Raw genomic sequence first — 24,990 nt, forward strand, 5'->3', positions numbered from 1 at the left:
GTTTCACACAGCAAATGCCAGATATTTAATGAGTTTGCCTGTTTTTTGAGCTGTCACCTAGTAAACAAAGAAGCCAAGATTGATAGCTAGAATGTAGGTGGCTTACTACCTCTGTTAAACAATTTACTGAGAGAAACCATGTATTGTATTGTAATGTGTCCTTCACAGTGGAGTGAAAAATTGCTGTTAAATCTTAGATGCTGGCAGAAGGTTTACACACTCACAGCCTTCCTATGAATTAACAGTAAGAAGCAATCTGTTGTGAGAACAGCGCTTTAATGGCAGCAGGTGGTTTCTGAGAAACTCTCTTTAATGCTTCACCAATGTGACGTGGCATTTCTGTGGCATCAACCCTTGCTTTAGCCATACAGTCATAGCCACCACCATGGGCTTGGGAATCCACCATGTGTGAGCCAATGATGAGACTGAGAAATGATGAACAATGAGATACAGACAGATCAATAATCCCTGCTAATCCATGATCCTAATAATCCTAATTACCAGTGACAACAAAGACCAACAAATGTTACTTTTCAAGACTTATCCATGTTCTATTGATCCATGATAGACTTAAATAACGGTTATTTGCGCTAAACCGTTTGAGAAACAAACACCTGGGTGACCGGTGACACCACGTACAGTATGTAAACTTTTTTTGTGTTGTACCCCTGTGCTCAGGATTTCTGACCCTGGTTAATAAAGTCAAGAGTACTGTGTGTAAAGCTCAGTACATTTTGTGTTAACAGGCCTGTTTGTTGACCAAACAGCTTGTTCCTATTACTGTGCTCAGGCCTAGGTGAACAAGACTTGCTTGTATGTCGGTTAGCAGGGGGAGACGACAGATGCTTTTCATTAGATAGATCAGCGGCGGCAACCATCCTGTGTAATTTATCTGTTTTTGTGTCAGGGTAAATAAGAAGTAAGACAAGGCTCTCACTGGTTTGGGACTGTGTTTGTGTGTGAAAGAGCTTGTATGTGTGTGTGTGTGTGTGTTGTAGAGCATCTCCTTAATTCCTTAATAGCTAATCTCTTTCCTGTTAGCTAGGCGTTCTGGGATGTGGCAGGTTTGGACGGACAGGGAAGGGTTTTGTTTTTTATTTTGTAGTAGAGGTTGCAAGAGGCCAGCGACGAGACGCATGTTCCCTGAGAAACCAAGACATCTGTTGTCTGTGAGAAGATAGCACAGGGTGGAGAGCAGGGATTGAGAGGTCCCTACAGTCCTGTCCACAGCGTCAGCGGCTACGCTGCTGACTAATTGGTAAGAGGACTGTGCGTGATTGAGTGAAGGAGGGGTGTCTGGGGTGCAAGCCAAAGAGGAAGCAAGGCAGGCCACCTCATTCCCACAGGATGAGGAAAAAAGAAGAGAAAAAAAGCAGCGACCATAATACAGAAAAGCACAGGAGTAATGGCTGTTTCCCCTCTTCCTCCCCTGTCTCTCTCACCCTCCTTCCCTTCCCTCTGTACCCCTTCCAGACCCAGACTCCAGACTAGCCTCATCCTTGTAATTTAGATTAATTTCTTCCACATTTTCCTCAGGGATTAGGCTGCAACCCACACAGCCCCCCCCCCCAAACACACAAACATATACACACACACACACACACTCATGCACTCAGCTCGCCCCCCACAATAGTTGCTTAATGCTCTCATTATTGAACTACATTCCCCACGCAGCTACACCCCACACCCCACACCCCCACCCCACCCCCAACCACCACACACACAAACAGAAGTACAAAACAAAGCTCTAATGATTGTTGATCTTTTAATGTTTTTAAATGATTACACAGATTACATGAATGAAACAGTTATGTTTCTTCATAAGTCCATAGTTGTCTGCATCAGCGTCAATTCAAGTTTCAAAAACTGTCACCAGATGTGTTAGTAAGTACTAAGCTACTTTTTAAATGGCACCAATTATTACATAAGGAGGATTTTTCATTTACTTTTTTTGGGTTGAACCTCTTTTCCCTGATCTCTAAAATGTTTTTCATATAAAAAATGTTTTAAAAAAAGATGGTGACTACATCACTGTATAAAGTACCATTTGAAAGAAATTCAGACAGGGTAAAAGTCTTGCAGAGGGAATGTGTGGTGGTATGTTTTGGAGAGCGTCACTGAATTGGGAAGGGATAATGAAATGTTTGTTAGGGTTTGCAACAACAGCCATTTCCCAGTAAACATATGTAAGGCTGGCAGTATCATCCAGACAGAATCTAACTCGCCATGTTCTCTGACTGCTGTAAAATACAGCACAGCAGGCAAATACCAGCACAGCTCACTCACTGTAACTCCAGGTGTGTTCAATGCCACACAGGAGCGAGTCACGCTGGGAGTATACACGGCTCAAAACAACAAGGAAACACTAGAACCAATATAAATCCAGCAAAGAGAAGCAAAGACATGTAGGATTGAATATTCACTTTTTGTCTGTTAATCGCACTTTCCTCTTCCTGTCAAATTGAAATGGTTTATTCCTCTGCATTGAGTTCCTTGTTGTGCAGTTAACACCAACCGTTGGCCCAGAGAGGAAGTCTCAGAGAAGCCAAATGTATGCACATCTTTCCAAATTCCCTTCCTTCCCTAATTGTCTTTTTTAATATCTTTTAAACTTTTTAGGTTTTTATCTACTCATTAACTCTTCCCCAGCATTACACTTAGCCTTACACTTGTTTGGTATGGTCATAACCTAAAGGGCTATCCTGAGAGAGTGGAAATCAGTTTCCCTTCATTGTTTTAAAAATGGCTAAATCACATGATTTCTTGTCTATAGCTTGAGGAAAATCACTACACATTGTCCAATGCCAACCTTAGGTGTATTTAGAACTGGGGACATTTTATTTGTATGATAGTAGAGGTATCAACCTTTGCACTAATTGTATCTGAATGCATAACTCTGTTCTGAATTGTAATGCATTGCATTGTGCTTTCAGTTTACCAGCCCTCGTCTTGGACCTTCCTCCATCTCACTTGGTTTTATGGACTCTATACATATTTATCCACCTTTGGACATTTTAGTCATCTATCACATGTTCCTGATCATGACATTCTAGTATGTTTTCCTCCTTTTCTCTTGAAGATGCTAAAACTGTTATTGATTTACACCAATAAAATTGCAATCATCTTTCATCTTTGACTAATTTCTGGGAGCCACCAAAATGGCAAATTTCATTACCTGGAGAACAGATCGCACTTTTTTTTTTATCCAAACAAGGGGACACATATTTTGAATTCAAGTGATCATCTGCTTCCTGTGTTTACTGAGCTGGAAATAACTCCACTGTCGTCGATTTGACTTGTCGCTTGTGACATGGGATGTTAAGACTATGGTTTAACTCATAAAGTGGTTTCAGTGGTTGGGAACTGCAACCAAGCGATTAGTCTGACTGCAAATGAGCCTTAATGTACAACAGATTTTAAAGGCAGTTGTTGAAGGGAAGTGGTTGGACTAAATGAAAGGGGTGAAAGTAAAGTGCTAAGTATCTGGGAACATGTTGGGCAAAAGGCTATTCAATTTGTAACAGGCAAGGGACGTATTAAAGTCAACGTGTTTTCAGATTTGAACTTGATACCCCTCCCTCTTTATTTTTTGATAAACTGAAAATTATGATCAGGAAATACTCTAATTGAAATGAGAGTTTAGAAAATTGAAGATAAAAGCAAATTTTTTACTTTTTCCCTCTCTCCTGACAACTTTGTCATGTGACTTTGCGTGGCCTACATAGAAAGGTCATTTAGTCAGCGCTTGCATGAAATATGACTACAGTTAAGTGACTCCGGAGTTGACAAGTAGCCCTGGGCGTCCTAATGAGATCAAAAGAGTATATTAACACGTCAGATATAATCTCTGAAAAGGAAAAAAGAAAATGCGTTTCTTTTCTTTTTCATTAAAGAAGAAGAGGTGAAGGTAACGGGTAGGATCAACAAGTTTATGCTCGCCTCCTTTCCCAGCTTAATTAGGTGTGTCAGGGGAGAATTACTCACGCTGTCTCACTCTCACAGTTGAGAGGGAAATGTTTGACCAGTTACCATGTTGACTGTATTTTGGAAAACACACGATGACACATTAAACAGGTGCATTGTGGTCTGATTACAAACATAAGAATTGTCTGGTACGATATAGTTGCTTACAGGTATTCATATTTTTTCCATTTCATAACTTTTTATTAGAGTTTTATACCTAGTTTACTTTGAGTGATATTTAATTTGTAATTTTTTTTTACTCTAGTTTTCACCATCTTCACATTTTTTGCTTTATGTTCTTCGTTGATGTGTGTATTTTCATGTTTGCACCATAGAGTACCCCTTTTCATTTCGTCGTATGTACTTACAATGACAATGACAGTTAATTTTGATTCTGAAATGCTCATAAAAGGACCATCAGCTGTTTACAACTTTAGATTGGACACGTTAGATACTCATCTAATAATCTCTTACTCAGCACACTTGCTCAGAGTGGATCCGCTGACAATAAGGGTTGGGAACGTGAAGGGGAATGTGTGAATTTAGTAGCTCACGGCTGCTGAAACAAAGCCCTGCGATGTAACTGACAGAGTGACAACATGAAAGAGAGTCATGCGAGAAGCGACGGAGCAAATAACTTCCCATCAAAGCCTCAGACACAGGCAGCTTGTTGTCTCAACCGTGTTCAACCTGTCATCAAAGACCACCACCAGCCTTCATCAATGCCACCAATACCTCCTTTTCTATCACCTCCTCTTCCTGCTATTATCTGCTCTCTCAGGGCCAAGTGTACAAAAGTAACTGAAGGCAGTTAAAGTCAACCGCTGCAAAGGCAGTGAGCCACCAGGTTGACAGGTCTGGTTAAACAGGTTCTGAGGGGAGAGGCTGATACTTGCTTAACTGCTTGGTATGGCACACTGCTGCTGCTGCTGCTGCTGCTGCCTCTCTAACATGCTGCCTGGCCTTTGTGAAACACTGGCTTTACCTACTGACCTCCAAAACCTATGAGGAGAAATGTCGGGGCAATATATATTGTGGTGGATTACACATTGATATTCATAAATCCAGCTATGCATCAGGATTGGTTTGTTGTTATGGCTCAGACACAAACTCCTGAAACACATAAACAGAGAGACCACATGAATCAGCAGGAACTGGCTAGGCAAGTGATGATTAAGCAACCTTGCGCCACATTTTGCGCCGCAGTTTTGCGTTTCTAGTATTTTCACAGACATCAAAAGAACTGCCATCTGCAGCGTGAACTGCATTTCCATAAATGAATTACACCTTTCAACGAAAAGCAGATTAACTCTTCGCATGCGGGCACACCTGCTCTAAACGCAAGACATAGAAAAGAGGAAGTATCATGGAGCAGGAGACAAACAAGATTAGGAAGATATAATATTAAGTGATGGGCTGCTTTCAGTATGTGTCAACAGTTTTTTTTTAATGTTTAAACATAACCAAGCCATTTGTCTGCTCTCAGCTGTGCAGCTTTGTTCATTACATGATGTACTTTTGAGGTCTCTGCCTTCACTGATCCACACAGCCTTTTTGTGAAGCTAAGTGAGAGCAGATAATGATGGCTGCTGTTCCCATTAGTTTGGGGATTTTTCTTGGCTGTTTATTAATAGGAAACTCTTCCAACACATGACTTAACCATCATCTGTGTAATACTGCTGAAAGGAGGGCTACAGAACAATAGTGCACAAAACGATATGTGTGCGTTTGTGTGTTTTTTGTGTGGCCTGAGCAACATCACCGACTCACTGAATCAGGCTTGAGTCTTTCATTTTATTTTTATTTTTCCTTTTTACATATTTTCAAAAAAGTATATCATGCCCACTTCCTAACCTCTACTCGATAAAAAACTAACCCATTTATAAAAGTTAAACACATCATCATAAAAAGTCAAACCATACACCAGAATGATACCATTATTTACACAAGCCCATTAAATTACAACATAAATTAGAAAATATTTACATCCAGGGCAAGACACTGGATAAAATTCTATGTTTGGAATTTAATGTCTAATTAAAAACATTTTTTTTAAGAAAGAAATATATACACTTACACACATTCTCACAACATGCATACACTCTGGCAAGACTGAAGTGGGGGGTAGGTTGGTGGTAACTTTTTTAAAACACTAAGAACGATGAATACCTAATGTGGACACAAAAATAACGCTGTCAGGTTTAAAAGATAGAGAAACAATGGAAGCATTGCTATGCCTGTAATCCACATGAACACTTAAAGTCTCTGGTTTCTGACCAAACACAGACTGACAAACCAAAAATCGTCTTCTCTCATTCAGGCCTACATAAGATTCAAATCATCTTTCATGAACAAAGCACAATAACACTGGAGCCATTTTGAAGTGGTTGTACAAATCAAGCACAAAAAAAGAAAGACTGAAAAAGAAAATGAAGTGGATTTTCTTCTCCCTCTTTTTCATATAAAAATTGTCCTTTGCAAGTCCATTGAGACACAGGAAATCAGTGGATTTGCCTCCAGACAGAGCGGGGGGGGGGGGGGGGGGGGGGGGGGCCTGAGAGGAATTCACAGCCACAGCAATTCATCTTGAAATGATGTCCTCTAGGGAGAGAAAAACAGTATGCACTTTGTGCTTTTCCTCCTCTTGTCAACAGAGAGCAGGTCCCATAGCTGTAGCATCAGCACATTGGCAATGTATGGAACTGCATAGTATGATTTGGTGTGTTTTACGCCCTCACAAGGTGGGCTCCCATTAGGACCCGTACACAGGCATTCACCATAGGTGCCAACACAGACTGATTCACAGCTACACGTGGCAAGGTCTTAGAAGTCATCAACTTATTATGGAATAAATTCAGTTCACACGCACACACTCAGACACAAATTCAGCTCTCAAAATGACAATACTTATCAATCGAGTCCAAAAAGGGCAGATAGGGCGGCAAGATTAAGGGACTCAGGGGTTCTCAAGTTCATAAGGATTCTCCTTTGAGCTCTCATTTCCTGTGCTTGTCCATTTTGTCGGCAGATTTGCTCCCATTGTCTGAGGATCCCTGGGTGTCGCTACCAGAGCTCAGGTACATCTTGTCCACTTGTTTGAGCGCCTCGTTCAGGTAGTTCTGAAGCGAGGTCATGGCAGCGCAGATGGCTGGAGAGCCAAAGCCGTGAGTGATGAGGCTGAAGTGGGTCAGGCAGCCTTGGATTCCTTGCTCCATGATAGGGGCCGGCCGAGAGTTTCCAAGAGGTGAACGGTCCTGAGTAAGCAGGTCAGTGAACTCCTTGCAGATTTGCCTGAAGGTATAAAAAAAAACTATGATTTAGAAAGAAAATACTTACATTAACACATGTACTGATTCGTTGTAATCTGAGAGCAAAATCTGCAGGAAATTCATTCCGCAAATTGCTCCAGGAAACAATGAATACTATAACATCCACACAATAATTTGAAAAGGTTCTTACTATGGTACATCCCACTTTGCTAGAGGTGTAAAGGCAACACTCCAGACAAGACACTTACTTGGCAGCAAGGAGCATGTTCTTGCGTGAGTTAACCTCGTTGCGTTCCACGTGCGGCCTGCCCAGGTATTCAGCAATTGCCTTTGCAGGGAACTCGGTCTCACACACGTACCCAAAGTCTCTTGCTAAATGAACAGCTTCACCTAAGAGAAGGAGAAGAAAACCGACTGTATCAGAGAAAATTGAAGAAGAAAAAAACACCTTTAACCCCAAGTCGAAGACATCACTGAAGTTGACACTCGGCTTTAGATCTCAAACCAAGACTGTTTATTTATGAACAAATAAATATTATTATGATTTACACAGACATCACTGCGTGTCCTCTGGCACACTGGGCAAAGATCAAATGGTAAGCTGGCCGCTCTCAGCAATTTATCAATTCACGGCATTAAAGCAGCCCCGTTTTGGACCTGATACACACAAGCATCAATGCGCGTGAAGTGAAGCAGTTGAACTACAGAATAATCAGCTGTGCTCAGTCGTCTAGCTTGAGGGAAGAAGAGCTTGTGAGATGAATATATTTCCGTCTTAAGGGTGGTTTGACTTGCATGGTCATAATGGGCTTATGTGGATAAATGCTAGCAGAGAGTGCCCACGGCACCAACAGCATCGCTTATTGATAGACACGCACATCACTTGAGGATGTGGGCAGCTATTCAGAAGCACAATCTTTAAGGTCAGCAGGCCCTCCTGGCGAGACTAACACAAGATAACAAGGCTTAATTCAGCTTTGAAGGTCTCTAAATAACACACGCCTAAAGTCATTCTCCTGCACAGAATCATCAGCCCATTTATAAAAATTAGGCGTGTAGAGAGGAAAAGATATTTTATGTTAGCCCGTGGCAGGTAGAGTGATTAAAGCGATAACGTTTTAATGGTGAAATGTCAATATGTGGCTAAAGTATGACTGATGTTTTAGTATTCAATGCATTGACAAGGGAAGGTGAAGGTGTGGTGTTGTGGAATCATTATAATTACATTACTTCCTTAGCTGACCAAAATAAAAGACTAAGTTGACAAGGATAATATCTTTCATAACAAGACAACCGTCTTGCATTCAAACATCAACTCAGTCGCTCTGATTCTGGCTAAGTAGACAGAATCACCATGGGAACAAAAGGACAACTAATCAGCAACTGAGAGCCAAGCAAATAAAAACCAAGTTCCTCAAGAAAGATAATGTTGTGTCATTCGTGTTGCCTTTGTATATTGATGTATTTATGAATAGTGTTTGGAGGATGGCTTAAGTTCAGCTATTGTACCAAACTTAAAACACACACATACTATGTGAATGAGACTGACATTGTTACACTAATACAACAACATTTTTGACGCGGCAAACCGTAATTACACCTGAGAAGGTGTCATGTGCTAATGAGTGACATGCCATACCTTCTACTAGTGAGGTAAGTAGAGTGACATTGGCTGCCTTTCTTCTTCCTGCAGGCAGGTTGAGCCCAATCTTATCCAGCTTTTCTCTCAGAGACCGACCTCCATTTTTTGACTTGGCTCTGCAGAAGGAGAACACAAAAATACACAATAAGTCTATAGTAATTCAGACAGATAATGCAAGGTTACAACTTTTCTCACACAATGTGTCAATATTAATGTAGGCTTAAGGAATTAATATGGCATTCGCCAATCTCTTCACACATTTTTTTCCTTTGATGAGTATCTGCTTAAGGGCATTTAAGCCATAAATTAGGAGGAACAACCACAATGGATTTGTATGATTATATTATTGTGTGTTTCAGCTAAGATCCAGATATTGCAGAACATACTGCAGACAAAACCTGTCAGAGGCCTTGCACTCACTCCACAGAAGGTCTCGTTGTGCATTCTTGATAACAAATAAACACACAAACAGGCTCTCCTGACCCAAAAAACACTAACACAATTAATGCTTTCACACAAAAAAGCGCAGCAGAGAAATCACTCGTACGAACGTTTGCAGAAACACTTGGAAAGGCCGATTTAGTTTTACGCATGACTTGAAGGCAAGCCCTCCCTCTCCATGGCGGGTGAGAGAGGCAGCATCTTTAGGGATGTATGAATGCCCCCACCCCCTCAGCCCCTTCTCCCCCCCTGTCCCTCTGCTAACGATCCCCCTCCTAGTGCTATATGACCTACTTAAAAATGTCTGTGATTGTGCATGTGTGTGTGTGTGTGTATGTGTGTGCATGCCAGCATTAACACAGGCACATGGGAAGTGGCAAACATGCACTCCTTGCACAAAATGCTCCGGTCAGGGGTGTTGAGTACGTACCGTAACCTCACAGTGCCTCAACAGACCGCCACACTAACGTATGTGCCATAAGGTCAACTGTGCTGCCACGGATAAACCTACAACCCCTGACAAACACACAAATGCACACACCCACAGAGTCTTTAGATTGGTACTAACTGTGTTGATGTAACCTATCCCCAAAAGAGAGCAGAGAACCAAAATTGCAGACCACACAAAGAATGTCACGAACCTCACGCAAAAAAACTGATGAGCTAGAGCAACTGAGCCAAGCTGTGCTTTTAGAAAAGCCTTTCCCATGGGCTGCTGAGCTTTAGTCTACAGATCCCTAAAGCTGCAACTCCTCAGTTTGATGATTGTTCATATCTGAGGCAATCAGACAACATTATCAAAAGCTTGCAGAATGCAGAGATATTGATAAAAACCAAGGAAATTACATTGTTTGTATGTTTGGGTTAGATTCCCTAATTTTTTTAATAATCGGTGCTACTGTATTCCTGCGTTATGTTGAAGAACAACACCAGGGAAATATTAAATCCAGCTTGCTGTCATGTTGAATGAATCGGAGCTCTGACCTGCGTAAAACCCCGCCCAGGAGCGATGCGTTGAGGCACTCCGGGGGTGACAGACGTCTCTGGACCTCAGCCACGGTAACCTTGTACTTGGATGTGGAGCTCAGCAAGGATAGACGGCCCGGCACAGAGCAGAATACCTCTGTGGGGTTGGATACCATGCCCAGCAGGGACTCCTTCTGGAAAGGTAGACCCAGCGCGTTGCCTTTGGGTAGAGAGACAGGCCCTGGAGGGTGAGGAGAAAACCAATGTGGGTAAGCCGAAGAGTGAAGAACAACAGATAAAAGGCAAAAAGATTCTGGTTGTGCAACAGAATTTGTTTATATATGCACTTTTCCTGTGTATGTACATAAGCTCTAATCATCATAATCCTCTCTATGCAACAGGGAATCTGGGTATTCTTGTGCGTAATCACAAGGAAGAGTATGTACGCAGCTCTGCACGGCTGAGAAAACCAATGTAGGAAAGAAGCTGTAAGAAAGACTTTTGGAATATTGTGTGGTTTCCCAAACATTTGGATGCCTGATGTTTATTTAAAGAGCTAAAAGGCACTCATGCCAAACACCATCCACAAGCAGGTACACATACAGCCTGCCCCTCATCTAAGCCCCAGAGATACACCTCAGTACTGTTTATTAGTTGGTCTCAAAGGCTTTTAGTATTCTAAGCAAGGTGTGTGTGTTTTGTGCTCGTTCTCAATTTAGACAAAGTTTTTAACCCCCCACAAAAGCACAGTCATCGGACAAACAAAACAGTACAGCACACTACACAACATAGCTATCTTCATCCTCACCCGCAAGAATGCCCCCCTGATAATAAGTCCTCTGTAAGCGATCAAGGTTCCTGCCACCTCGTAGTCCTAATACTGAGACAAAAATCACAGAGTCACGTGAGTGCTTTTAGGCTCCTTTGGGGCACATGGCTGGGAATGACATGCCATTGTTTACAAGTGGAAAACCTAGTTTGCCAATAGCGTGTCCTTGAGCATGCGAACAATATAATGAGCCATCACTAATTTCCGTAACAAATAGAGTCTGGCTGGTTTATTGTGATATGTCAATGGCTTTCTGAATTTAACTATGCATTGTAATATTATAATTAATTTTACTATAATGCTTTCGAAAAAAACAACAACACTGTATTCACTATAAAATATCACATAAATGTTAAATTAACCACACCACAGTAACATTGGTTGGGGGTGATAATGACAAAACTCAAGCATGAAGAAAAATCTGCACTTGCACAAATATTATATCATAGTTTTAGAGTTTTTCACAGAATTTAATAAATTAATGAATCTATCTATCTATCTATCTATCTATCTATCTTAGGTTTTAAAAAAGGTAGGACGCTAAGCAGTGGAATAATATTGCTCAAGCTGATCTTTCTCGGCTCAACGTGGGTTTAATAAAGCCTGGTGACAAAACAGCGGGAATAAGTTCTCCCTCAAAACAGTTCATGTCCCGACAAATAACTAAACTGTCCTTCACATGCAAGCCTAATGCCACACCCTGTCAAAAGCTGGATCTGCAGAGCTTAACACTGCTTCAAGATCAACTCATAATTCCCTGTTAACATGAACTGAAAAAAGCTGCAATTGCAAGCTTAACCAATCTAAAGACATGATCCAAAGCTTTCCTCTTTTCTCACAGTCAACACAAGGGTTTTGAGATTGCTCAATTTACGTCGAAATTTTTTGAAAGGGATCAGTTTTTTCCCCACTGGGCATCCATTCAAGCACCTTCATGGACAGAATGGGCTAAGGATCCCATCAAGCTTAGATGAGTGCATCTCATGACTACGAGGATTATCAGTGTATGCAGTGCATGCACACATGCAAAACTCTTTGCTGCACTCACAATTCAGTGCCCTGACATGCCACTATAGAAGTAATTGTTATGACAATTCCAAATATGTACAAAAAATAACAAAAAAACGGTCCTTGCAGTAAATTTCTAACCCGTGCCAGTATTCACTGTATCTTTATTTGGTTTCACGAAGGCACATGTACCCCAGGCAGCACTTTCCAAAACTTGTTTTTATTTTTATTTTCAACTGAAGAGAACTGCAGTTCTTTGTGACTAAAGATTAGTCATAAAAATGCAATGAACTCACCTTTTTTGATGACTGTCTGATCTGCCATAATAATACTGTGGTCATCTACATGCTGATAAAAAAAAACAGAACAGAACAGAAGCAGCCATAAGCAATCATATGCAATGTTTAAAAAAAACAGACATAACAAGCTGAAATTAATTTCTTTTCAAATATTTATAGTCTTTTTCATGTAAACCAAAGAAAGATAAAATAGCTATTTTATAATATCACAATCCAATATTATAAATTGAACATCTTTGCTATAGTGTCTTTTTATTGTAATATTGATATGCTTCATTTATGTTCTTGACTGTTGCAGTACTTCGCCCAATTATTTATTTCCTTTGCATATGTTTAGTGTATGCTCCAAACACACCAAGCCAAATTCCATGCCAAGTGAAAACTTACTTTAGCAATAAATCTCATTCATGATGCACACATAATTCTGATTTTGGATATGGAATGGCAGCTATAGTGAGTTGATAGTGGTGATCTTTAATTGTATTTTTAATCTCATTTGTGATTAATGTAATGACCGGTTTAATAATCAGCTACCTAAGGAATTAGCTTTAGCTTTATATTATAGGATAGGCTACTTAGCCTAAAACGTATTATGATATTTGCCTGCCTTTGTAAATAAATGAACACACACATGCAACATACACGCACACACACTTTAGCAACCTCCTCACACCGTATCTTCTAAAGTGGAACTTCAAATAATTTATCTCAAATCCACTCACTTGAACATCCTCCAGTCCGTGTCCCATATCGTGCATCCCCATGTTGTCACCAATAACCGACGACTCTATGCTGTGCACGTGTGGGGGCAGCAGCTCCGGCCGGCGGAAACCTTCCCGCCTCACCCCGGACGAGCCTTCCAGGCCGAGGATTTGACTCGCCAGTCCGCTCCTTCCGTGCGAACCGAGCCCTTCCTGGCCCTGCCGACCGGGCCATTGCTGCTGGTTCGACGACGGCGACTGGTGTATGGGGTTGATGTTGAAAGGGTCGCCGAGGTGGGAGTAGGGGTCACTGGACTGCTGGTAGGAGATGGGCTGGTAGGGAGGCGGGAAGTACGGGGGCTGGAAGTCCGAACTGGCCGAGTGTGAGAGGGAGGGGGACGGGCTGTAGAGGTGCTGACTGACCGCTGGCAGGTGAGGCAGCCGGGGGTTCCCATTGCTGTTGCCGTCGTGCCTTTCCTGTGGGACGAAGAGACAGGCCAAGTGAAAAAGCTGACAAAGATGGCAGGTAAGGTGACATTTGTCTCTCAAGGGAATCAAGTGTCTGTTACCCACTGGCATGATGCCCACTGAAGATAAGAGAAATTATGCCTAGTCTACATTTAATATTTACGTAGGCTAGGCAAGATATTATAGGACATTAAGATACTTTTATTATTTCGATTTAATGGGAATTGAAATTATATTGGATGATATATGTCATGTGAAAGTAGGCTAATAAAAAAGCCTATAACCTGTTACTTTTGGGGGAAAACCGTTTTAAATTATTATTAATATGCTTAGGGCATTATTAATATTATAATTCGACTATTGTTATTATGTAGGAATTACTGTTGTGGTCGTCATTGTAATATCCCAATGGTTATTTATTCTGAAAATTGCGTCTTGCTTTCACAACAGCAGGCGTCTCAACTTTTTTTTCTTCCAAAATGGACTTTTTAGCAGTTTTTGTCCTCGTCGTCTTTTATGCTGTCCGTTTATGATTTCCATGTTTACCTTCTTTTATTTAATCATTATTATTAGCGTATGCTAAAACCAACCTATAGTCACTGTTGTCGTTGAATGGCAAACTTTTGTTCGAAGTTAGAGGCACGCATCCCTCCTTTTGTAACTCTATCGAAACTCACCTCACAGTCATCCTCATACTTCACGTTGTCGGCTAATTTCCACAACATTCTCACAGAGAAAAAGGCTCTCCGTTGCAAAAAAATAAAAAGGTAAAAGAAAAAGGAAAAAAAATCGTGTCGCCTGCGAGTTAATCCAGGTAAGAGAATATAACACAGAGCTTCCTGGTGATCATGAACCACCTTGTTCTTCAGCTGCGGCGAAGAGGCGAAGTTACGGCTGAAGGCTGAGGGGGCGAACTGACGGAGCGACTGCCTTTCCAACCACACATATGAGTTCCCAACAGCCACTATGGGAGAAAATAGTCGTTGTCAAGCAATATTTCCCCCCCCCCCCGCCCCGTCCGTTCAATGTGCTATGGAGTTCTGTTGTGGAAGTGGGTGAAAACGGTGCATATAAGAAACTTGACTCCCTCTTATGGACAAAAAAGCGATGTTCAGTCTTATTGGTGCACACTCTGACACTGTACTATATCTGCCCAGGCGCTCCGGGGGGCGTCACCCTGCACGGTGATGTCACTGAAAAAGTAAAATGAAAATATTGCTGATTGGCGGGACAACGGTCCAATCAGAATTCTGTCCGTCTGTACAGCGTCAGACTTTTAAACCGATACTTTACTAGAGCACACTTTTCGTGGCCTACAGTGACAGAATGATCTTACCACCTGCTAGTTCGTCTTTTTTTTTTTTTTTTTTTCCATCTCCTCAGTCCCCATCAGTAACTTGAAGACCGGACGTTTAAATGTGTAGGACACCTGCACGTTCTGTTTCAGGTTCTACCTATTCATTTTTTTTTTTTTTTTTGTTTTTGTTGTTAAAATAGACGTAGGCTACGACATGATATGAAAAGAAATTCAAAACTTCTAAAAAATATTACTCCAATTAAAGGAACTACTTGGCACCACTTGTTGCTGAGTCCAAATCATATTTGTGCCAGAAACAACACAACTCGGTTTAAGTACCCTAACGTTGGAAAGACGGGTTGCTAGGTTACCGAGTGCCTCATTATGAGGTTTTGACACGTAGTTGAATACCTCTCGGTCACACGGTTCGAGGTGAATTTCGATGATGTTCATGACGATTATTAAAAGACAAGCGGCAAGTTCTGTTTATTAAAAACAATGAAAACATAAATTTCTTTTTACAGAGTTTTTTTTTCTCCAAATATGTTAATAAAGCCTATCAATAGTATTACTAATGTGGCCTATCAATGTAAATAACTGCAATTATTTTTAAGTCTTTAATTGCACCTAATCACACCAAATTGCAGGCTATTTTGATCATAGTTATTGTTTTAATATAATAATTATTATTATCATAATTATAACAATAATGATTATATTATTATAATTGTTATTTATATTATTCGTAGTGGTTTGCATTTACTGTTGTAGAAGTATAGTAGTAATAGACTGAGTAAGATTGCTTTTTACTGATTTGCAGCTCAAAAATTACCCAGAAATTAAGATAATACTCTCCGATTTGAATGCAGAACTAGAATAGTAGTCATTGAAATAAACCCATGACAGTGTGTGCGGGGGTGTTTCACAGTGGTGGTTAAGTGCTTGTTTCAAACCCCAATAAGCCCGAGGGTTTAGCAGCATCTTTCTCTCAAAATACCTGGGAAGCTGAAAGGATCTCAACAAACAAGTCTTTCTTAACTTCATTTACATCGTTGGTAGAGCTTTGCAATGTCCAAAACAAGGCTGCTTTGAAGCTTTGATATGCATCAAAACCCAAAGTGAGGACAAAAGATGCCCCCCCCCCCCTTTTTTTTCTCAATTTTATTTAAACTATTAACACTTTCAAATTCAAATTCAGAATTATAAATTATCTCTTCCCTCAACATAAAATATTGCTTAGGCTACTGTCCATTCTCTGGACTCATTTAATTAATTGGTTTTGGATCATTTGACGAGTAGCCTGATAAATGTCATATTATAATTTGTAAGATTAATGGACAGAGCTTTGTCTTTTAGGATAACAGTCTGTGGCGTCCGCGCGCCCAAGCTGTGGAGATGGGCTGTGCATGGGAACAACAGGACGTGGACGGATTATCTCTTTTTGCGTGTTGGTCCTTGGCTTGTTGTGATGCGAAGCAGAAGTGAAACGCGCGCTGATTAAATGTTATTTTACGTTGGAGGAGACCCAGAGCGGACTTACAGGGAGTTAGTCACGCTTGGCCAGGCGGTGATGTTTTCAACAAATCTGACGCTCATCTTGTCATTTTAATGACAGTCCAATGCCGGGACAACCGGCTCATCGGATGCCAGGTGTAAAGATTAACTGGAACCACGCCCGGGCACATACAAAAAATATGTCACACAAATGAATTAGGGAGTTTTGCTTAGTGAGTTTTCAACTGGTTAGACACTGTCCATTTATAGACTAATATTATGAAGAAGTTTTAAAGCGGACTTATCATGTGGCTTTTCACAACAAATCCCATTGACATCCAATAATCGCCTTTTATCAGCCTATAGCCTACTTAATGCCAAGACCACATAGGCCTGGCCTATCCAGAGCAGTAGGCCACAATGATATTCAGGTAATATTCATATAGGCTACTGTGAAGTATCTACATTATGCTGTGTGACCTATATTTCGTTAGATACAGTATACTTGCAGTGGTATAGTGACTCTGACTGCACTCGATTCCATTATGATATCCATCTGTTCCTGGAGGACTCGTGAAGCTTATACTTTTATAATTCAATAAACAAAATATTAAAGAGAATTTTCAAAGTGTATTTCCTTAAAAAAAAGAAAGCAGCATCACAGGTTTGTAAGGCAGTCAAACCAAATTAGGCGACTCGAAGTTTTTGAGAGAATAAAGTCTTGGCCTTATTGGCATCAATCACGGGTTATTCAAAAGTGCATACGGCGCTGGCGGTTCCAAACAGGTGAGTATGCATGGTGTGAAGTAATTACATGAATATAGGCTCACCAGCAAAAGCGATAAACATGACGCAGGTTGGGTTAAAATATGTCAGCTGGAATGCAAAAATACTCGAGCGAACTCACCCTCCAGTCTATTCTCTCTAGTACAGACATCTGCCGGGCTCCAGTCACAGCAGTCCCACGGAGACGCAGCGAGGGAGTGAAACCATGGGAGCTTTACGCTGCCGACTTCACCTGCCTACCGCGCAGTGCGCATGCGCCTTCCACAGTGTAATACACCTGAGTGGGATAACTCAAAACAATCTATTTATAGTTCCTCGATGAAACCCCGCATTTGGGATATTGTCAACAAAGAAAGGTGTATAGCTATTTAAATCGATTAAGGTGCATGAGAAAACGCACACATGTATTCAAAACCATTATATTATTTTTTTAAATAAAGTAAAGTGAATATATGACTCAGGATTAGACCTATAATCGAGATGGCAGGATTGTTAATCTCATAATTATCTGCTGTTGAGTAAAAAACAAAAAACAAAATAAAAAGTCATAAAGTGTAAGAAAAGGCAAAAAATAAAAAGACGTGGGGAAATTTCAAGATGAGGTAATTCCACCCCGAAAGCCACATCGCCCCAGGCCGACCAAGAATCTGCTTTCAAAAGCCACTGAACTTTTTAAGGCCTAAAATGGCTCTTGTTATCTGATCTCCCAAATACTTTGGCTTAAACTAATGAACAGATCAAAGTGTCTTCCAATGTGGTTGAGAATGTAGCTTTGGCTACATATATTGTTCTGAGAAAATAGCCTTACCTTCCTTATCTGCAGCCCAGAAACCTGCCACAGGTAGGGTGAGGCAGATACGTTATTGTCACATACACATAACAGCAGCGAAATTCATTCCCTGCATATAACGCCGGGGGACCAACTCCAGATCTGAGCCAGAGCCTTGATCAAGGGCACTGGCTGGACAACCTAGTACATGTTTTTTGATGGTGGGGGGGAAACCGGATCACCCGGAGGACACCCACGCAGACAGACAGAAAGGCCCGGAACGACCTGGATTCGAATCCACGACCTTCCTTCTTGCTGTGAGGCCACAGTGCTAACCATTGGGCCAAACAATGCTTTAAAAAAAATTTAGAAAACTTTATAGGAACTATGATGGGAACAACTGTGCGCATCTTTTATTATTATTTAAAGATATTTTAATACCCATCTCCAATGTCTAGGACTCGACTTGCAAATGACCCGCTGTGTGAACCGTTTTTTGTTTCTTGAAAACAAACATAATTGGACAATAGAGCTACCTAACACTAGGCTATAGGCCTATGATTTCCAACTTTATTTTATGCTATGTATATGGTCTTTATGAATTTTGTATACATGTTATTGGAAGTTAGCGAATGCAAACGTTGAGACTAAAGATGCGTTCAACAACGGCCAATCCTATAATTAGCCCATCTGTCTTTTTTTGTAGCCCAAAACCATTCGCTCCTACAGGGTTTGGTAAATATCTACTTACATTAGAAAATAGTTCTCAATGCTCCCAAAGTCATGGAGCAACATAAAGCCAATATGGCTAAATGGCTGTTAGAAAACGCATCTGCCTTTGCTGCGGATCAAAGACAAACCTTCTTTGGTTTTATTGACAAAAGGTAAATACAAAAATAAATAAAATGTGATATGAGCTTAATGTGGTTCTTATTATTGATGCATTATTTCTTTGTAAACCACCTATGCATTTCTTTAAAGTGCGCCGAAAGATGCAGGCTATAAATCAACAACAAACCGAACATGTCGTAGACTGCTGCTGGACGAAGACAAGAGGACGCAGTGTTCATTGAAATGTTTTGCCACAATGATTGGATTATTTATAGTATAACTTACATTTAATGAGAAGCAGGCAGACTCCCCTTAGTATTCTTTTTTCTTAACCCTGCGACAACATTACAAAGGGTCGGTAAAACCCACAGAGGACTCTGCTGCCGCCTCGTGGCAGCCACCCCACATCACCACGGAGCTAACATCAGCCAACTATTTGGTTTGAGAAGGATCAGTATTACTTTTGATTGAGTTTTTTTTTTAACTCATACAGACAGTAAAATATTCATATAGGCGTATCCAGTGGTGTACATTTACTCTTTTTCACTTCACACGTGTGCAAGTTGCATACATTATAGGGCCAGTGTTGGATTTAAACTTTCCCTCTTCGGCAGATCAATGTCAAAACAGTGTTTTAGTGTTAAACTCTGCACAAACATCATTCTGCACAGCAAAGGTTAAATATCCAAGTAAGATTAAAAGGAGACAAATGCTAAATTACTGAAGAAAAAGATGCGATTAGGCTACTTCCTGTACTATGGGGATATCTGATTGGACACTGTTTTGATCTCCTGTCCTGTATCATTTAGAAGACATTAGTGGTCATCTGCACAAGACCATAACGTACACAATGTGTGGCTGTTTTAAGAATATTTATGGAGATATTGGCTGCCAGCTGGGTGCCCTAATCAACACCCTGAAGTCCAAACTGCATAACAGGTTTTGTTTTTACACATTTTACATTAAAAAACAGATGTAAACTGCTGTACTTAAGAGTTTTTAAAGACTGTTTTTAGTGTTAATTTTCCCTTAAACAGAGCTGTTGCTCGTGCTGTTATTACAGGTAATTAATACTTTTAGATCATTTTAAATACTCATATAGAGTTGTGTAGCCAAACTTTATATTACAGGCAAACACACAATAAAAGGAAACTTGTTGTGCATTTTACTTTACACAAGATGCCATAGGTTGTTTGTACAAGCAGCAATTGCGACCCCTATTTACATTTATTGTTATGTGGCGCCCTTTATTGGATGTTGTATTTATGACGGGAGCAAAGCAGAAGGTCATATAACATTGTATAAAGATTCAGCGTTATGGGTAGGCGAGGACCAGTGTTTGTGTCATGTACGTACGCATGGAAGTATCATAATGTAAAAAATGTACTGATTTTAACCTTTTAACCCAAACCACATGCTTTTTCTAAACTTAAGTAGTGTTGTTGCCTGAACCTAACCAAACTGTGACCGCTTCACAACGTTAATGATGTGTTTAAAACCGCTATCGCTATGTCTAGGTGAGAGGAGGGATTTTCTGCCACCATTATGGGTGCTAATTTATGAAATGCTCCAATGGGTCGTATAAAAAAAGTAAAAACAAATGTGGTCATGGTCACAGTACGAAACATGGTCGTCTAGAGGACTTGAAAAAATTAAAAGTAAAACGTAATATGATTGAATAGAAATTTATTTTGGCTTTTGCTATTATAAAAGAAAAATAAATGACTTGAATTGCAAATATGAAAGACGTATTTTTTTTATTTTCATTTTTTTTAATCGCCCAGTGTGTAGAATATGATAACTCAATTTTACTATATTAGGCTACGCAGACAGTTGGAAGCATTTTGGAAAATATTGAAGATTGTGATGCTCAAAAACAAAGAAGATCACTAAGTTAAAAGTATGTTTCCTCCTGTCCTGTTACACTACAACTACTTATGTTTGTCTTTGTGCACTTTTGTTGATTTATGAGTATCAGAAGCTTCAATAAATAAGCAAGATGCTTTAAACTGTCTTTCTGTTAACCATAATTTTTAAACCCACTTTTGAAGAATAAAAAAAAAAATTACCCATGAAATTATTACAAATCACTTGGTAGTCCTGTACTAAACATGTTAAATACATTATACAATAAAGAAATGTGGGCCAAGCTCATACTGATAGAGATAATGGGGGGGTGTAAATAATTCCAGCTCACAGTAGGACCTTCTTTAAAGATGCAGATGTAAATGTGTGTAACTGAAGTTTTCCAACCACGTAGAGATCACTTTGAAAAGCTACACTGTGTCCACTAGGAGACAGCAGAGTGACAGAGATAATAAAGTCACTTAAGCATCAATTCTCAGAGCACCTGTGACTGAGAACACAGAGAGGCTAGGGAATACGTTTGGGAGGAAGGTTACAAAACAAAGAGTCTGAACAGCTTGGGGAGTCATTAACAAAATGTTCACAACATGTAAACACTAAGCTACAGGGGACTGAAGAAATGTATTGGGAGTCCACACATTGGTGAAATAATTAAAGGTCATGTAGGCAATGTGTGTGCACCTGTGTGGATGTATATGTGTGTTGGAGCTGGGTATGTAGAACTAGGTTTTATCAGTAATGGATTGTTAATAGGTCACAATTTCTGGAGCAATCTAAAAATGGTGATCTTTGCTCTGAGTGACAGTTACTAGAAGTGATACGGGGTGTGGGTGACCCAGTTGGATGTCTGATCTTTAGTGCGCTTGGCAGAGCTGTGGCTGGTGAACAGGGATTTGAAGACCTCCGACTTCTCAGTCATTTCCTGGACGGACCTTTTGGTGGCGGAGGAAGTTGAAGACTTGGTGCCTTTAGAGGAGCTGGAGGATCCGGCCACAGCTAGGTGGTAAAATGGCAAATGACAGGGGAAACAAAATAGCAGGATAAAGAAAAACAAGGCAAGGCTTTATTACTTCTAATATTGTTCTATAATTCTGTATTCATTTTGTTCTAAAATAAACAGATTATCTCACTGGAGTGGTATTTATTCACTGAAATGATCATGATGTTTTAAGAATAACATGCCAGATTGGCACTTGAGCAATTCAGCTAATTGTATGAGCTGGTTATCCTTTTTTAAATCATCTGGCAACAATTTAGACAGAAAACCTCTTCATCTTAAACAGTTCACATTCAGAATGACTGCTATGCTGTTTGAAGGTAAAGAGTATTACTCAGTTATTCTGGAAGACATTTGCTTTGCATTGTCATTTCCCAAAAGTATTGAGGTTAAGTTTTGTTTGTCTGTATTCATTTAAGAAAAAGTGTGGTTAGCTACCTGACTGGCTGCTTTCACCATTTTCTAGTGAGCTCTCGGTTACATCCACTTGTGGAGCTTGTGTGTCATCTGTGGCAAGAAACATAAGTCAGTTTGATTAAGACAGATAACTTCATTCAATGTTTTGTTCAGGTATAACAAGTTATGGTTTCAGAAAATGTATATAACTTCATATAAATAATATATCATAAACAAAAACTAAATTACAAAAGGTTGCATAAAAGGTTTCTCATTTGAGTTTAAATCATTGCTTCATATGCTTGATTTGCCCCTGGAGTAGCATGCATATGGTAAATAGGAGAGGGACCCATAATAGATCCCTATGGGACCCCACAAAAGAGTAGCATAAGTGGAGGTGGCCTCTCCAAGCATGACAGAGAAGGACCCATTTGAAAGATGAACAAGTTTAGAGATACGTCACTGATACCAACAACGGTTTTCAGTAGGTTGATGAAGACACCATGGTCTACTGTATCAAAGGCTGAGCAAAAGGTCAAGGACAGGCTTGTGTAGATGGCAAGCAGTAAGTCACTGGAGACCTTGAACAGGGTTGACTCAGTGCTGCGTTGAGAGCAAAAACCAAATTGAACTATTTCCAAAATGACTGTTGTTCATTAAGGAAATCAGTTGTGTAGAGACGTTTTCTAAAATCTTGGTGACACCAAGACACATTTATAGAACCTTCAGGGGAAAAGAGCAGATGAGACATTTTAAAAATCCAATCCCATATATTAAGAGTGTGAAATTAGATTAATCTTCTTGGTCATCAACGTCTCACAGCAAAGTCTAAAGATACCTGCAATATCTACAGACTCAAGTAGTTAAATGTCAATGATGGTGTCACATTCTGCAGTTAAATGTTTGAATAACCCTGCTAACTCCTCTACAGCACATTCAAAACATTACCCAAATTAAGTAGTAAGGGTTTTGTTAGCTGCTTAGTTTTGTTTATGTAAATGATTAACAAATGTGTCTTAACAATGATGTATGATGCCTCAACCAGGCTTTACACAAACCTTTTAATTCTGATGGTGTGGACACAAATTCAGCTGCTTTGCTCTTCTTTGATTTCTAAAAAATAAAAGGGCAAGGTATTGATTACAAAACTTTGTTTTCCAAAAAAGTTTTTCCAAGACTTGAAGTATTTATAACTGGATGTTTCAGTTTACAAAAATTACAAATTTTGTCTTTCCGCCAATTACATATTTTACAGTTTATTTAACCCTGAATACCCACTTCATCACGTCATCATTGTAGATTAGGTGTAATTTGTTTGAATAAAACTCACCTTAGTTTTGGCTTTGGTCCGCCTCTCTTCCATCTTCTCCTTCAGCTTCTCAACCTCATCCTTAGTCCCATTGAGCACAATGACGTCCTCATTTTTAAAGGCGTCCCCACACTAAAACACAAAAATGGCATCCCAGGTAAGAGCTACTGACTGACACAGTAGAAGAAAAAAAAACCTCCAACCAATGTTAAGGCAGTTCATACTCCTATATAAGTGAAACTTCATGGAAAAGAAAAATGAAAGATTGTTTTATGTATTGTGTCTGAAGCAATGCAACAATGGAACAAAGCAGCAATTTGACCCTTTATTTTGATACATGTATATATTTGTTATATAATGATATACACTGATATTGGAGAACATCGTGTTGATGTTAACAGTATTGCCATGCACATAGTTGTTTATAAATTTTAGTATTCAATAATCATGTTAATCACATCAGATCACATTAATATCTTAAGACTTTGTTGTCTAGTGAGTGAAATCATGTTCCAATCCTGGCTTTGGGATGGGGCAATGCAAAACTAAGCTTATTGCCTAATACTGTCTAATAATGTTGTTTCAGTAGTCTTGTGGTAAAAATAAGAAAATAAGGTACTAGAAATATATGTAATGTGTTGACAAGATTTTCCCTGCCTTCTACCTTGACACATTCACTTCAGAAAAATATATTTGGGTTTCTAATTTAAAGATATATTGGGCGGCCAGATAGCTCAGTTGGTAGAGCGGCCGTCCATATACGGAGGGATGTTCCTCGTCAACGCAGCGGGCCTGGGTTTGACTCCGACCTATTGCCTCTCTCTCCCCCTTCATATCTTCAGCTGTCCTGGCTGAAACTGCCCAAAAATTATCTTTAAAAATGTATTCCTCGGAAAAGGTTATCCAAATTCCTAAAAGGCATCATCTGGATGCAAATTCACAACATTCAAATGTGTAAGTCTCTTTAAAAACCCATAAGCTCATAACATGAATGGATAGGTGAAAAAGCCACAAACCAAGGTTCCACAAGGTTCAAGTGCACAACAGATAACAAGTTGTAGTCCTACTTTGACATGCAAAGCAAAGTTTTGTTTATCCAGCCTGATGAAAATCTTCAGAATTGTTTGTGAAGTACGTGTGGCAGGAATACGTAAATTTAAATGGCAAATAATTGTGAAAAATCTAAATCCCGACCATCTCCGTGCCCCATAACTTTCCTGTTCATGTGTTTTGCATGCAAGCCACATGTGTTTTTTGCTGAAAGGAAAATTAACTCGAAACATAGCACAGCAAATGGAAAAGGCAAACTAAGATTCAGTTGGACAGACACACAGCGTTTAATGAAATATAGGGATGCACTAACTATTTTATACCGACCAAACATCCACCAGTTAAGTTCACAATGTTTTCCATTCTGTTGACTTAAAATAAAAGTGTGTATTGTTAAATCCACTAATGGACCAGTATATCACTGGGCATCTTACTGTCTAGATGACAGGGTGGCTGAATTAATCTAATCACTTGTTTTTTAGTGGAAGAAACAATGCACTATAGCTTTAAACAGAAACAGATTATGGTAAACAACTTGGCAACTACAGACTAAGTTGTTATTTTAAAACTGGCATTATTGGTCTGTGCCTCCGACAATGCTTTCCTAAG

The 24,990-nt window shown here is 39.9% G+C and overlaps 2 protein-coding genes across 5 annotated transcripts in view; both read right to left on the reverse strand.

Annotated features, from left to right (window-relative positions):
* Positions 1–5,748: 5,748 nt before the first annotated feature.
* Positions 5,749–17,366, reverse strand: tfap2c (transcription factor AP-2 gamma (activating enhancer binding protein 2 gamma)). 4 transcript variants are annotated; one of them, XM_032513339.1, is made up of 8 exons: positions 17,285–17,366; positions 13,140–13,595; positions 12,415–12,466; positions 11,090–11,161; positions 10,300–10,522; positions 8,872–8,990; positions 7,481–7,622; positions 5,749–7,254 (listed from the first exon to the last, which is right to left on the reverse strand). In XM_032513339.1, the coding sequence occupies exons 1-8, from the start codon at positions 17,312–17,314 to the stop codon at positions 6,960–6,962; spliced, it is 1,389 nt and encodes a 462-aa protein (XP_032369230.1). In that variant the 5' UTR covers positions 17,315–17,366; the 3' UTR covers positions 5,749–6,959. The 4 variants fall into 4 exon arrangements, with proteins under 4 accessions (XP_032369230.1, XP_032369229.1, XP_032369232.1 ...); XM_032513338.1 differs by lacking the exon at positions 17,285–17,366 and adding an exon at positions 14,264–14,714; XM_032513341.1 differs by lacking the exon at positions 11,090–11,161.
* Positions 17,367–20,435: 3,069 nt separating this feature from the next.
* Positions 20,436–24,990, reverse strand: part of rtf2 (replication termination factor 2) — a 29,782-nt gene continuing 25,227 nt past the window's right edge. Inside the window, exons 6-9 of the mRNA XM_032513347.1 lie at positions 23,353–23,463; positions 23,081–23,135; positions 22,065–22,133; positions 20,436–21,625 (exon numbers count right to left, since the gene is read on the reverse strand). Coding sequence (XP_032369238.1) covers positions 21,438–21,625; positions 22,065–22,133; positions 23,081–23,135; positions 23,353–23,463 — 423 coding nt within the window. The 3' untranslated portion in view covers positions 20,436–21,437. The remainder of the gene's footprint in view (positions 21,626–22,064; positions 22,134–23,080; positions 23,136–23,352; positions 23,464–24,990) is intronic.

This window comes from Etheostoma spectabile, chromosome 4, assembly GCF_008692095.1.
Source record: "Etheostoma spectabile isolate EspeVRDwgs_2016 chromosome 4, UIUC_Espe_1.0, whole genome shotgun sequence".
Taxonomy (NCBI): domain Eukaryota; kingdom Metazoa; phylum Chordata; class Actinopteri; order Perciformes; family Percidae; genus Etheostoma; species Etheostoma spectabile.